At 42.6% G+C, this 14,970-nt stretch overlaps 1 protein-coding gene across 1 annotated transcript in view; it reads left to right on the top strand.

The window, feature by feature from the left end:
- The window catches only part of LOC115207248 (synapsin-2), a 163,143-nt gene that overhangs the window by 45,632 nt on the left and 102,541 nt on the right, over window positions 1-14,970 (top strand). The window contains exon 3 of the mRNA XM_029774222.1: window positions 2,151-2,242. Coding sequence (XP_029630082.1) covers window positions 2,151-2,242 — 92 coding nt within the window. The remainder of the gene's footprint in view (window positions 1-2,150; window positions 2,243-14,970) is intronic.

Raw genomic sequence — 14,970 nt, 5'->3', positions numbered from 1 at the left:
CGCTTGCCATGCGGTGGTAAAGAGAACAGTCTATGACTGGGGTGGCTGGGGTCTTTGACAATTTTAGGGCCTTCCTCTGACACCGCCAATGCTTACTTAGCATTATGGAACGAACATTCGCACATAGCCTTCAGCCTTGTCCGCATTGCTGCGCTTATAATGAGAGGAAACAATAGTTTATCAACATTTTAAGCTAAATGTTCTGATCTGTTGCATCAGACTCATTGCTTTTTAAATAAGAATTGATGTAGGCTAGGCCTACAGGTTGTATGAATTTGGGCTCTGTCTTCCCACAACTGGCCCAGGGTCTGTTTGGAATAGGCTATTTTGCTGTTCGTTGCTCATCTTGTTGGCTGAGGAAAATTAAATGTGGACAATTATTCTAACATCTTTAAAGTGCACATCAGAATTCGGTAAGAAGGACCACACATCTTTGCATCCTGGACTTGCATGTTCTTTTAATATGATTTACCATAATCTAAATGGGATTTCTGTCATTCTGAGCACTGTAGGTGGATGCCCCATTCAGGTTAGGCACACAATGCGTATGGGTCTGGCAGATGCTTAATGTGAGTCTGGAAGGAGAGTTTACAGTCTGGCAGATTTCTCAAATGTCACTTAAATTAAAATGTTGCTATTCAAATGTCCGGTGCAACGTTTTCCTAACAAGAACCCAGATTATCTACCTCAGCATAGAATCAACCTCTGCATATATTTTACATACTGTACAGTACCAGTCAAAAGTTTGGACACTCCAGGGTTTTTCTTTATTTTCTACATTGTATAATAATAGTGAAGACGTCAAAACTATGAAATAACACATATGGAATCATGTAACCGAAAAAGTGTTAGAGCCACAGAGACGGGGGTTTAGGTGGCTATGCTTCAACACACGTGACGTTGTCTTCCTGAGCCAAATAGAGGGGGGTTTAGGTGTCCCGAATACTGAGTGGATTTACACAGCTACAAGACAGACTCACCTGTTGAACATGCTCTACAGTGACAATGTGACAGTTAAGGAGTTAGCCCGAGCCTCCCTCCTTCTAGACCAACGGCGGAGGAAGGTTCCACCCACTTCCTGGGCTTTAGGAGGAAAGCCAATGGAAAATTGGACACTCGTGCTTTGGAGTCTGGTCAGACTGGCCGGACCTCAACGACCTGTGCAACTGGACTGGAGCTCAGGTGGACACGAATTGATATGTAAACTGAGCCTGTGACTGCCTCTGATGCAGTTGTGGCAGATCGCGGTGTTGTTGTGGAGGCATTTGTCACCCATTGTGGAACATCTCATCTTACATCCAGGACAACACTCCTTGGTATCAGACGGATGCAGCTACTGCAACACTGGACTGGCCTGAGGCTGCAGGGGAAACTCACTGCTCTGGACTGTGCTGACCACTCTGTCTCCCATTCCATGTACCAGAATGCTCCCATTGGTGAGGGCATTTTCAACTTTACTGTTAAGACGAGGCTGCAAGTTCTACCAACAAAATATAATCTAGAACATTGGTACCCTACAAGCCATGACCCATTTTGTATTGAGTCAAATGTAATGGAGTCCATTGCCCATGTTAATGGCTGCTGTTCATACAAGGATTTGTACATTGCTAGACATGACAGCCTTATTGACCTGATAGCCAGCGAGGTGAGACAAGTGGTCTCACCAACAGCACACGTGAATAAACATCCTAGTGTAAGGGGATGCTGGTATGATGAGGTTGATGTGTTTTCCTGATGCCAAATAAACCAGATATTGTTGTTGATGGGGGAGGCCATTTTGGAAGTGGGCTGCTCAATTGACAGCTACATGTAGTAGGTGCAAGCTGGTGGCGCTGATATTTGGTAGTCTCGTACACATACACAGGCTTGCAGTGCGTTGTCTCCAGATTGCGGGCCTGACAACAACTAGGGCAAAGCAATTGGCTAGGTACTGCTCTATTTCAGCTGTCGTGGGCAGCCTAGCTTTTTGGAAAAGGAGGTGCTTTCTGTACCCTTGAGTGGCATGCATACAGTGACTTTTGAGATGTTTGGATCCTTTTAATGTACATTTGATTGGTGGATTCAAATAAAGTGTTAAAAATGTGTGTGTGTGTGTGTGTGTGTGTGTGTGTGTGTGTGTGTGTGTGTGTGTGTGTGTGTGTGTGTGCTAGGCGGCGTTCTCAGAGATCAACCTGGTATCCCATGCCAACGGGTCGTGTAACGTGGACATACAGTTGATCAGGAACGGAACCAAAGTGGTGAGGTGAGTAATGTTTCCATCTACTACTAAGCACCATCTGAGTGCTCTGAGCCCTTCTTAAATCAAAGGTTATTTATTACACGCCAACATACATCCAATACACTCAGGGAAGCTGGGCCATATTGAACACCGCTGTGTTTGTAACCAATGAGGTCATATTTTAGATTAAAATGTAGGCTTCTAGGAATTCTACCCATATTAGAGTGGTAGAAGTACAGTCCAAATATCTATAGTAATATCAGTAATAATTGTAGTCAAAAAACTCAGCAAAAAAAGAAACGTCCTCTCGCTGTCAACTGCGTTTATTTTCAGCAAACTTAACATGTGTAAATATTTGTATGAACATAAGATTCAACAACTGAGACATAAACTGAACAAGTTCCACAGACATGTGACTAACAGAAATGGAATAATGTGTTCCTGAACAAAGGGGGTCAAAATCAAAAGTAACAGTCAGTATCTGGTGTGGCCACCAGCTGCGTTAAGTACTGCAGTGCATCTCCTCCTCATGGACTGCACCAGATTTGCCAGTTCTTGCTGTGAAATGTTACCCCACTCTTACACCAAGGAACCTGCAAGTTCCCGGACATTTCTGAGGGGGGAAATGGCCCTTGACCTCACCCTCCGATCCAACAGGTCCCAGACGTGCTCAATGGGATTGAGATCCGGGCTCTTCGCTGGCTATTGCAGGAAATCACGCACAGAACGAGCATTATGGCTGGTGGCATTGTCATGCTGGAGGGTCATGTCAGGATGAACCTGCAGGAAGGCTACTACATGAGGGAGGAGGATGTCTTCCCTGTAACACACAGCGTTGAGATTGCCTGCAATGACAACAAGCTCAGTCCGATGATGCTGTGACACACCGCCCCAGACCACGACGGACCCTCCACCTCCAAATCGATCCCGCTCCAGAGTACAGGCCTTGGTGTAACGCTCATTCCGTCGATGATAAACGCGAATCCGACCATCACCCCTGATGAGACAATATCGTGACTCGTCAGTGAAGAGCACTTTTTGCCAGTCCTGTCGGGTCCAGTGACGGTGGATTTGTGCCCATAGGTGACGTTGTTGCCGGTGATGTATGGTGAGGACCTGCCTTACAACAGGCCTACAAGCCCTCAGTCCAGCCTCTCTCAGCCTATTGTGGACAGTCTGAGCACTGATGGAGGGATTGTGCGTTCCTGGTGTAACTCTGGCAGTTGTTGTTGCCATCCTGTACCTGTCCCGCAGGTGTGATGTTCAGATGTACCGATCCTGTGCAGGTGTTGTTACACATGGTCTGCCAATGCAAGGATGATCAGCTGTCCGTCTTGTCTCCCTGTAGCGCTGTCTAACCCTAACACTAACCCTAACCCTAACCCTGGCCACATCTGCAGTCCTCATGCCTCCTTGCAGCATGCCTAAGGCACATTCACGCAGATGAGCAGGGACCCTGAGCATCTTTCTTTAGTTTTTTTCAGTAGAAAGTCAGCAGAAAGGCCTCTTTTAGTGTCCTAAGTTTTCATAACTGTGACCTTAATTGCCTACCGTCTGTGAGCTGTTAGTGTCTTAACGACCGTTCCACAGGTGCATGTTCATTAATTGTTTATGGTTCATTGAACAAGCTTGGGAAACAGTGTTTAAACCCTTTACAACGAAGATCTGTGAAGTTATTTGGATTTTTACTAATGATCTTTGAAAGACGGTCCTGAAAAAGGGACGTTTATTTTTTTGCTGAGTTTATATGGAGTAATGATTACATAGTAACAGTAAATGTACAGGATGGTCCAGACTGCACTGTGACCAGAGTCAGCTCCAGACCTCTCTAGACCGCTTCAGACTGCTTCAGACAGCTTTAGATAACTTCATACTGTTTCAGGCCACTTCAGGAATCTGCGCTGAGCATGCTTTCATTGTTTTCACAGCCTAATGTAAAGTACTGGAAACTCCTGGGATTCCTTAAGTTTGCTCTGACCCTGTTCAGGTTTGCTTGGCCAGTCAATAGGAACCCATTTTAAACCCCACCTTTTCCGTTTTGGTTGCCAGTGGATCATTTCTTAGTTCCATTTTTCTGTTGAGCGAGAAGTTTGGGTTTTCTTATTGGGAAACGTTAACAACCATGTTTTCCTTCATGCCATGAAATACTACACCTTTAAAAATATCCTGCAATTGTACAGTACACTACATGCTACTGGTTGCAATGAAAGTTGGGTAAACAACAAGTTACTGAATTTTGTGGAAATTGCTATGAATTCTGCATAACCTAACTGGCAACCAGTTTTTAGTAAGTTATTGTAAAATGTACATTAACTCAACCTACTAAACATACATTTTATTTAACCTTTATTTAACTAGCCAAGTCAGTTAAGAACAAATTCTTATTTTCAATGACACCCTAGGAACAGTGGGTTAACTGCCTTGTTCAGGGGCAGAACGACACATTTTTAACTTGTCAGCTCAGTGATTCGATGCTGCAACCTTTCGGTTACTAGTCCAATGCTCTAAGCACTAGGCTACCTGCTGTCTGTACTGTAACACACCTTGATGACCAACTGGGGTAATTTTGACTCCAAGAAGAAATGTATTGGAAAAAGCAACAATCATAGCAAAATATCAACAACATTTTTATCAAAACATAATTTGACATGTCCATTTTTTTATCTGAAATGAAAAATAACCAAAACAGACTTTTGTTTCAGCAAAGTTACAGTTAATTTGCATATTATGTAAAACACACATTTAAAAGTTCCCTTTAAATAATCTGCAGCATTTTTCCCAAAGCAAGATCCACATAAGTACTAAAAAGCTGATTTACCATCATTTGATTGTAGTACCATTTAGTTTAGTATTTTGAAGTAAATACACATTTTGTCATATTAATGTGGTAAAAATGACTGCCATTTAAAGAGGCGGTACACAAACATTTGAAATGTACTTAATTTTATTGACAAAAAGTGATTCATCCATTTATTCTGAGAGACAATGAACAGAAATATGGCTTAGTTTAATTAATTTACTTACACCACACCCAGCAGTAGGATCACTGCTAGTGAAACAATGGGAGTGGTAGGGCCTATGGCAGAATGCTTCAAAAGCATGTCAAAATCATCAGTCATGTCCAACCAAACGTTATACCAATCCATATACTATTACAGGTTGAATATACAGTGCATTCGGAAAGTATTCAGACCCCTTAACTTTTTCCACATTTTGTTACTTTACAGCCTTATTCTAAAATGGATTAAATAAGTTGTTTTCCTCATCAATCTACACACAATGCACCATAATGACAAAGCAAACACAGGTTTAGAAATTTTAGCAAATGTATTAAAAATAAAAGACATATCTTATTTACAAAAATATTCAGACCTTTTGCTATGAGACTCGAAATTGAGCTCAGATGCATCCTGCTTCCACTGATCATCCTTGAGATGTTTCTACAACTTGATTGGAGTCCACCTGTGGTAAATTCAATTGATTGGACATGATTTGGAAAGGCACACACCTGTCTATATAAGGTCCCACAGTTGACAGTGCATATCAGAGCAAAAACCAAGCCATGAGGTAGAAGGAATTGTCTGTAGAACTCTGAGACAGGATTGTATCGATGCACAGATCTGGGGAAGGGTAACAAAAAATAGCTGCATCATTGAAGGTCCCCACGAACACAGTGGCCTCCATGATTCTTAAATGGAAGAAGTTTGGAACCACCAAGACTCTTCCTAGAGCTGGCAGCCTGGCCAAACTGAGCAATCGAGGGAGAAGGGCCTTGGTCAGGGAGGTGACCAAGAACCCGATGGTCACTCAGAAAGCTCCAGAGTTCCTCTGAGGAAATGGGAGAACCATCTCTGCAGCACTCCACCAATCAGGCCTTTATGGTAGACAGAAGACACTCCTCAGTAAAAGGCACATCTAAGCCTGCTTGGAGATTGCCAAAAAGCACCTAAAGACTCTCAGACCATGAGAAACAAGATTTTCTGGTCTGATGAAACCAAGATTGTCCTGAATGCTAGGAGGAAACCTGACACCATCCCTATGGTGAAGCATGGTGGTGGTAGCATCATGATGTGGGGATGTTTTTCAGTGGCAGGGACTGCAATACTAGTCAGGATTGAAGGAAAGATGAACAGAGCAAAGTAGAGAGAGAGATCCTTGATGAAAACCTGCTCCAGAGCGCTCAGGACCTCAGACTGGGGCGAAGTTTCACCTTCCAACAGGGCAACAACCCTAAGCATAGAGCCAAGACATTGCAGGAGTGGCTTCGGGACAAATCTCTGAATGTCCTTGAGTGGCCCAGCCAGAGCCTGGCCTTGAACCCAATCGAACATCTCTGGAGAGACCTGAAAATAACTGACAGCGCTTGAGAGGATCTGCAGAGAATAATGGTAGAAACTCCCCAAATACAGGTGTGCCAAGCTTGTAGCCTCATACCCAAGTAGACTTCAGGCTGTAATCGCTGCCAAAGCTGATTCAAAGTACTGAGTAAAGGGTTTGAATTCTTACAGTTGAAGTCGGAAGTTTACATAAATTAGTTTTAATGACTCCAACCTAAGTGTTTCAACCACTTCACAAATTTCTTGTTAACAAACTACAGTTTTGGCAAGTCGGTTAGGACATCTACTTTGTGCATGACACAAGCCATTTTTCCAACAGTTGTTTACAGACAAATTATTTAACTTATAATTTACTGTGTCACAATTCCAGTGGGTCAGAAGTTTAAAGCTTCTGATAGGCTAATTGACATCATTTGAGTCAATTGGAGGTGTACCTGTGGATGTATTTCCAGGCCTACCTTCAAACTCAGTGCCTCTTTGCTTGACATCATGGGAAAATCATCTGAAATCATCCAAGACCTCAGAAAAAAATGTGTAGACCTCCTCAAGTCTGGTTCATCCTTGGGAGCAATTTCCAAACGCCTGAAGGTACCACGTTCATCTGTACAAACAATAGTCCGCAAGTATAAACACCATGGGACCACACAGCCGTCATACCGCTCTGGAAGGAGACACGTTCTGTCTCCTATAGATGAACGTACTTTGGTGCGAAAAGTGCAAATCAATTCCAGAACAACAGCAAAGGACCTTGTGAAGATGCTGGAGGAAACTGGTACAAAGTATCTATATCCACAGTAAAAACGAGTCCTATATCGAAATAACCTGAAAGGCCGCTCAGCGAGGAAGAAGCCACTGCTCCAAAACCGCCATAAACTGTTTGGCCATAATGACCATTGTTATGTTTGGAGGAAAAAGGGGGAGGTTAGCAAGCCGAAGATCACCATCCCAACCGTGAAGGATGGGGGTGACAGCATCATGTTGTGGAGGTGCTTTGCTGCAGGAGGGACTGGTGCACTTCACAAAATAGATGGCATCATGAGGTAGGAAAATTATGTTGATATATTGAAGCAACATCTCAAGACATCAGTCAGGAAGTTAAAGCTTGGTTGCAAATGGATCTTCCAAATGGACAATGACCCCAAGCATACTTCCAAAGTTGTAGCAAAATGGCTTAACGACAACAAAGTCAAGGTATTGGAGTTGCCATCACAAAGCCCTGACCTCAATCCTATAGAAAATTTGTGGGCAGAACTGAAAAAGCATGTGCGAGCAAGGAGGCCTACAAACCTGACTCAGTTACACCAGCTCTGTCATGAGTAATGGGCCAAAATTCACCCAACTTATTGTGGGAAGCTTGTGGAAGGCTGTCATGTCCTGATCCTTGTAAGAGGTCATTTGCCATAGTAGAGTGGTCAGGGCGTGACAGGTGGGTGGTTTTGGGTTTTCTGTTTATATGTGGGGTTTTTCTAGATTTCTATTTCTATGTTTTGCTTTCTATGTTTTGGCCGGGTATGGTTTCCAATCAGAGGCAGGTGTCTTTCGTTGTCTCTGGTTAGAAGCCATACTTACGCAGGCTGTTTTCCTTTGGGGTTTGTGGGTAGTTGTTTCCGTTTAGTCGAGTGACGGGACTGTTGTTGGTCGTTTTTGTTGTTTTGTTGTTAAAGTGATTTCATTAAATACAAAGAATGAGCATTATCCACGCTGCGCCTTGGTCCCCTTTGTAAGACCCACATTACAAAGGCTACCCGAAACGTTTGACCCAAGTTGAACAATTTAAAGGCAATGCTACCAAATACTAATTGAGTGTATGTAAACTTCTGACCCACTGGGAATGTGATGAAAGAAATAAAAGCTGAAATAAATAATTCTCTCTGCTATTATTCTGAAATGTCACATTCTTAAAATAAAGTGGTGATCCTAACTGGACTGGGAATTTTTACTTGGATTAAATGTCAGGAATTGTGAAAAACTGAGTTTAAATGTATTTGGCTAAGGTGTATGTAAACTTCCGACTTCAACTGTTTGTAAATCTGAAAATTCTGTTTTTTATTTGTAATACATTTGCTAAAATTTCTAAAAACCTGTTTTTGCTTTGTCGTTATGGGGTATTTTGTATAGATTGATAAGGGGAAAAAACTATTGAATCCATCTTAGACTAAGGATGTAATGTAACAAAATGTGGAAAAAGTCAAGGGGTCTGAATACTTTCCATATTCACTGTATAACATTGGAGGGAATTATAGGAATTATAGGATTTATTTCCGGTCAAGTAACTATTTTCAGATATTACACAGCAATACAGCTTACTGTATGTCTCCATTCAGAGGGTTTCTGTATCATAGTTCTACAAAGTATTCATACCACTGACAGATTTTTATGAGCTGTTTTGAGTGAAACTAAGCTTATATGTAAGGTATTTTGATTTTGTACACCATCATACCTTATTAAAACCAATTATAACCATAGGCGAGTGCATAAGGTGTTCCATCACTGCAGGTGATCTGTCTATCTGGTCTAAATCAATGACACAGGTCAACTCAGGCCCTGTGTGTAGTTAACTGACCCTCTCTGCCCATTCATCGCCATTTTACCTGTTGTTGTCTTAGCTGATTAGCTGTTGCTGTCTTACCCGTTGTTGTCTTAGGTAGCTCTCCCAATCAACACCTGTGATTGCTTTATGCCTCGCTTTATCTCTCTCACCAATGTCAATATGCCTTGTATACTGTTGTTTAGGGTAGTTATCATTGTTTTATTTTACTGCGGAGCCTCTAGCCCCACTCAACTTGCCTCAGATACCTCTTTTGTCCCACCTCCCACACATGGGGTGACCTCACCCAGCAGAGATGCAACCTCTCTTATCGTCACTCAATGCCTAGGTTTACCTCCACTGTACCTGCGCCCTACCATACCCCTGTCTGTACATTATGCCATGAATCTATTCTACCACGCCCAGAAATCTGCTCCTTTTATTCTCTGTCCCCAACGCACTAGACGACCAGTTTTGCTAGCCTATAGCCGTACCCTCATCCTACTCCTCCTCTGTTCCTCGTGTGATGTAGAGGTTAATCCAGGCCCTGTGTGTCCCCAGGCGCTCTCATTTGTTGACTTCTGTAACTGTAAAAGCCTTGGTTTCATGCATGTTAACATCAGAAGCCTCCTCCCTAAGTTTGTTTTACTCACTGCTTTAGCACACACCGCCAACCCTCATGTCCTTGCCGTGTCTGAATCCTGGCTTAGGAAGGCCACCAAAAATTCGAAGATTTCCATCCCCAACTACAACATTTTCTGTCAAGATAGAACTGCCAAAGGGGGAGGAGTTGCAATCTACTGCAGAGATAGCCTGCAAAGTTCTGTCATGCTTTCCAGGTCTATGCCCAAACAGTTCGAGCTTCTAATTTTTAAAATGAATCTCTCCGGAAACAAGTCTCTCACTGTTGCTGCCTGTTATAGACCCCCCTCAGCTCCCAGCTGTGCCCTGGACACCATATGTGAATTGATTGCCCCCCATCTATCTTCAGAGCTGGTTCTGTTAGGTGACCTAAACTGGGATATGCTTAACACCGTCCTACAATCTAAGCTAGATGCCCTCAGTCTCACACAAATTATCATGGAACCCACCAGGTACAACCCTAAATCCATAAACATGGGCACCCTCATAGATATTATCCTGACCAACCTGCCCTCCAAATACACCTCTGCTGTTTTCAATCAGGATCTCAGCGATCACTGCCTCATTGCCTGCATCCGCTATGGGTCCGCGGTCAAACGACCACCCCTCATCACTGTCAAACGCTCTCTAAAACACTTCTGAGAGCAGGCCTTTCTAATCGACCTGGCCCGGGTATCCTGGAAGGATATTGACCTCATCCCGTCATTAGAGGATGCCTGGTTGTTCTTTTAAAGTAATTTTCTCACCATCTTAAATAAGCATGCCCCTTTCAAAAAAATGTATACCTAAGAACAGATATAGCCCTTGGTTCACTCCTGACTGCACTCGACCAGCACAAAAACATCCTGTGGCGTACTGCACTAGCATTGAATAGTCCCTGCAATATGCACATTTTCAGGGAAGTCAGGAACCAATAAATGCAGTCAGTTAGGAAAGCAAAGGCTAGCTTTTTCAAACAGAAATTTGCATCCTGTATCTCTAACTCCAAAGAGTTCTGGGACACTGTAAAGTCCATGGAGAATAAGAGCACCTCCTCCCAGCTGCCCACTGCACTGAGGCTAGGAAACACTGTCACAACCGATAACTCCACGATAATCGAGAATTTCAATAAGCATTTCTCTACTACTGGCCATGCTTTCCTCCTGGCTACCCCAACCCCGGCCAACAGCTCCGCACCCCCCACAGCTACTTGCCCAAGCCTCCCCAGCTTCACCTTCACTCAAATCCAGATAGCAGATGTTCTGAAAGAGCTGCAAAATCTGGACCCCTACAAATCAGCTGGGCTAGACAATCTGGGCCCTCCCTTTCTAAAATTATCCGCCGCCATTGTTGCAACCCCTATTACTAGTCTGTTCAACCTCTCTTTCGTATCGTCCGAGATTCCTAAAGATTGGAAAGCTGCCGCGGTCATCCAGCTCTTCAAAGGGGGTGACACTCTAGACCCAAACTGTTACAGACCTATATCCATCCTGCCCTGCCTTTCTAAAGTCTTTGAAAGCCAAGTTAACGAACAGATCACTGAGAATTTCAAATCATACCGTACCTTCTCCGCTATGCAATCTGGTTTCCAAGCTGGTCACGGGTGCACCTCAGCCACGCTCAAGGTACTAAACGATATTATAACCGCCATCGATAAAATACATTACTGTGCAGCCGTCTTCATTGACCTGGCCAAGGCTTTCGACTCTGTCAATCCCCGTATTCTTATTGGCAGACTCAACAGCCTTGGTTTCTCAAATGACTGCCTCGCCTGGTTCACCAACTACTTCTCAGATAGAGCTCAGTGTGTCAAATCGGAGGGCCTGTTGTCTGGACCTCTGTCAGTCTCTATGGGGGTACCACAGGCTTCAATTCTCGGGCCGACTCTTTTCTCTGTATATGTCAATGATGTCGCTCTTGAGGCGGGTGATTCCTTGATCCACCTCTACGCAGACGACACCATTCTGTATACATCTGGCCCTTCTTTGGACACTGTTACCAAACCCCCAAACAAGCTTCAATGGCATACAACACTCCTTCCATGGCCTCCATGGTGTTGTTGACTGTACTTTTGTTGAACTACTTTTCAGGGAATACACAACAATACTGTGTAGATTTACAACGTATCCGAGGTATGTATTGCAGTTCGATCAAGTATTTACACCATTGGCAGACTTTGTATCAAAATTAACCCATTCTTTAGTATGAGTAACTGCTAGTAACGTACTTGCAACTAGCTGCCAGTAACTTACTATACTTTAACCTCTTATGGCTAGGGGGCAGTATTTTCACGGCTGGATAAAAAACGTACCCGATTTAATCTGATTATTAGTCCTGCCCAGAAACTAGAATATGCATATAATTATTGGCTTTGGATAGAAAACACTCCAAAGTTTCTAAAACTGTTTGAATGGTGTCTGTGAGTATAACAGAACTCATTTGGCAGGCCAAAACGTGAGAAGATTCTGTACAGGAAGTACCCTGTCTGACCATTTATTTGCTTTCTTTGACATCTCTTCCAAAAACTAAGGATCTCTGCTGTTACGTGACACTTCCCACGGCTCCAATGGGCTCTCAGAGCCCGGGAAAAACCTGAATGACGTAATTCAAAGCCCTGGCTGAATCACACGAGCGCTTTTGCTAAGTGGTCTATCAGAGGACAAAGGGCTTAGGCGCCTTTCGGTTTTTCCCTCTGTTTACAGACACGCAGATTCCCGGTCGGAATATTATCGCTTTTCTACGAGATAAATTGCATAAAAATTGATTTTAAACAGCGGTTGACATGCTTCGAAGTACGGTAATGGAATATTTAGAATTGTTTTGTCACGTTATGCGCCATGCGCGTGACCGTGATTTACCATTCTGATAGTGTCTAGAACTCACGAACAAAACGTCGCTGATGGAACATAACGATGGATTATTTGGGACCAAACCTACATTTGTTATTGAAGTAGAAGTCCTAGTTCAGAACTAGCATACCCCCCGCAAACTTCTGGGGAATTTACTAACAATTTACAAAATTACTCACGATAAACGTTCACAAAAAGCATAACAATTATTTTAAGAATTATAGATACAGAACTCCTCTATGCACTCGATATGTCCGATTTTAAAATAGCTTTTCGGATGAAGCACATTTTGCAATATTCTAAGTACATAGCCCAGCCATCACGGGCTAGCTATTTAGACACCCGGCAAGTTTAGCATTCACCAAAATCATATTTACTATAAGAAAAATGGTCTTACCTTTCCTGTTCTTCGTCAGAATGCACTCCCAGGACTTCTACTTCAATAACAAATGTTGGTTTGGTCCAAAATAATCCATAGTTATGTTCCAACAGCGGCGTTTTGTTCATGCGTTCAAGACACTATCCGAAGTGTAAATAAGGGTCACGCGCACGGCGCATTTCGTGACAAAAGATTTCTAAATATTTCATTACCGTACTTCGAAGCATGTCAACCGCTGTTTAAAATCAATTTTTATGCCATTTTTCTCGTAAAAAAGCGATAATATTCCGACCGGGAATCTGCAATTAGGTAAACAGCCGAAAGAAAATACAGCATGGGGTCGACTCGGGCACGCGCCTAATTCCTTTGTCCTCTGATCGGCCACTTGGCAAAGGCGATAATGTGTTTCAGCCTGGGGCTGCCTCGATATCGTTCAGCTTTTTCCCGGGCTCTGAGAGCCTATGGGAGCCGTAGGAAGTGTCACGTTACAGCTAAGATCCTCACTCTTCAATAAACAGAGAAGAAGAACGACACCTTGTCAGACAGGCCACTTCCTGCATGAAATCTTCTCAGGTTTTTGCCTGCCATATGAGTTCTGTTATACTCACAGACACCATTCAAACAGTTTTAGAAACTTTAGGGTGTTTTCTATCCAAAGCCAATAATTATATGCATATTCTAGTTACTGGGCAGGAGTAGTAACCAGATTAAATCGGGTACGTTTTTTATCCGGCCGTGTAAATACTGCCCCCTAGCCCTAACAGGTTAAGCACTAACCTTTGACGATCTTCATCAGATGACACTCTTAGGACTCAATGTTACACAATACATGTATGTTTTGTTCAATAAAGTTCATATTTATATCCAAAAACCCCATTTTACATTGGCACGTGATGTTCAGAAAATATTTTGCCTCCAAAATTCCCGGTGAATCAGCACAACAATTTACAAAAATACTCATCTTAAACGTTGATAAAATATTAAACTGTTATTCAAAGAATTATAGATAAACACCTCCTTAATGCAACCGCTGTGACAGATTTCAAAAAAGCTTCACGGGGAAAGCCCACTTTGCAATAATCTGAGTACGGCGCTCAGAAAAATACATCAGGCAATACAGATACCCGCCATTTTGGAGTCATCTAAAATCATAAATAGCATTATAAATATTCACTTACCTTTGATGATCTTCATCAGAAGGCACTTCCAGGAATCCCAGGTCCACAATAAATGTTGTTTTGTTCGATAAAGTCCATAATTTATGTCCAAATACCTCCTTGTTGTTTGCGGGTTCAGTTAGCTACTCCAAATGTAGGAAGTGCGCCAAAAATTTCACGACGAAAAGTCAAAAAAGTTATATTTACGTTCGTAGAAACATGTCAAACGTTGTATAGCATCAATCATTAGAGCCTTTTTAACATAAATCTTCAATAATATTCCAACCAGATGATTCCAATGTCTTGAAAAACGTTATGGAACACAGCTACCTCATCACGTGAATGCGCGCCAATGAACTCGTAATTTTCTGAGTCACCAACTTCCCGGCCTTCATGTTCGCTCTCTGTTCACTGTAAAAGCCTGAAACAAGGTTCTAAAGACTGTTGACATCTAGTGGAAGCCTTAGGAAGTGCAAAATGAACCCTAAGTCACTGTGTGGTAGATAGGCAATGACTTGAAAAGACTACAAGCATCAGATTTCCCACTTCCTGGTTGGATTTTTCTCAGGTTTTTGCCTGCCATATGAGTTCTGTTATACTCACAGACATCATTCAAACAGTTTTAGAAAGTTCCGAGTGTTTTCTATCCAAATCTGCTAATAATCTGCAAATATTTGACTCTGGGCCCAAGTATTAGGCAGTTTACTCTGGGCACGCTTTTCATCCAAAATCGAAAATACTGCCCCCTATACCTTAAAAAGTTAACAAAGAGCTGCAGTTAGTTTCTGAATGGGTGGTAAGGAATAAGTTACTCTTAAATATTTCAAAAACTAAAAGCATTGTATTTGGGACAAATCATTCACTAAACATCAACTAAATCTT

This window comes from Salmo trutta, chromosome 14, assembly GCF_901001165.1.
Source record: "Salmo trutta chromosome 14, fSalTru1.1, whole genome shotgun sequence".
Classification (NCBI taxonomy): Eukaryota; Metazoa; Chordata; class Actinopteri; order Salmoniformes; family Salmonidae; genus Salmo; species Salmo trutta.
Note: the sequence above shows the minus strand (reverse complement) of the source record. Positions and strands in the feature narration are given on the sequence as shown.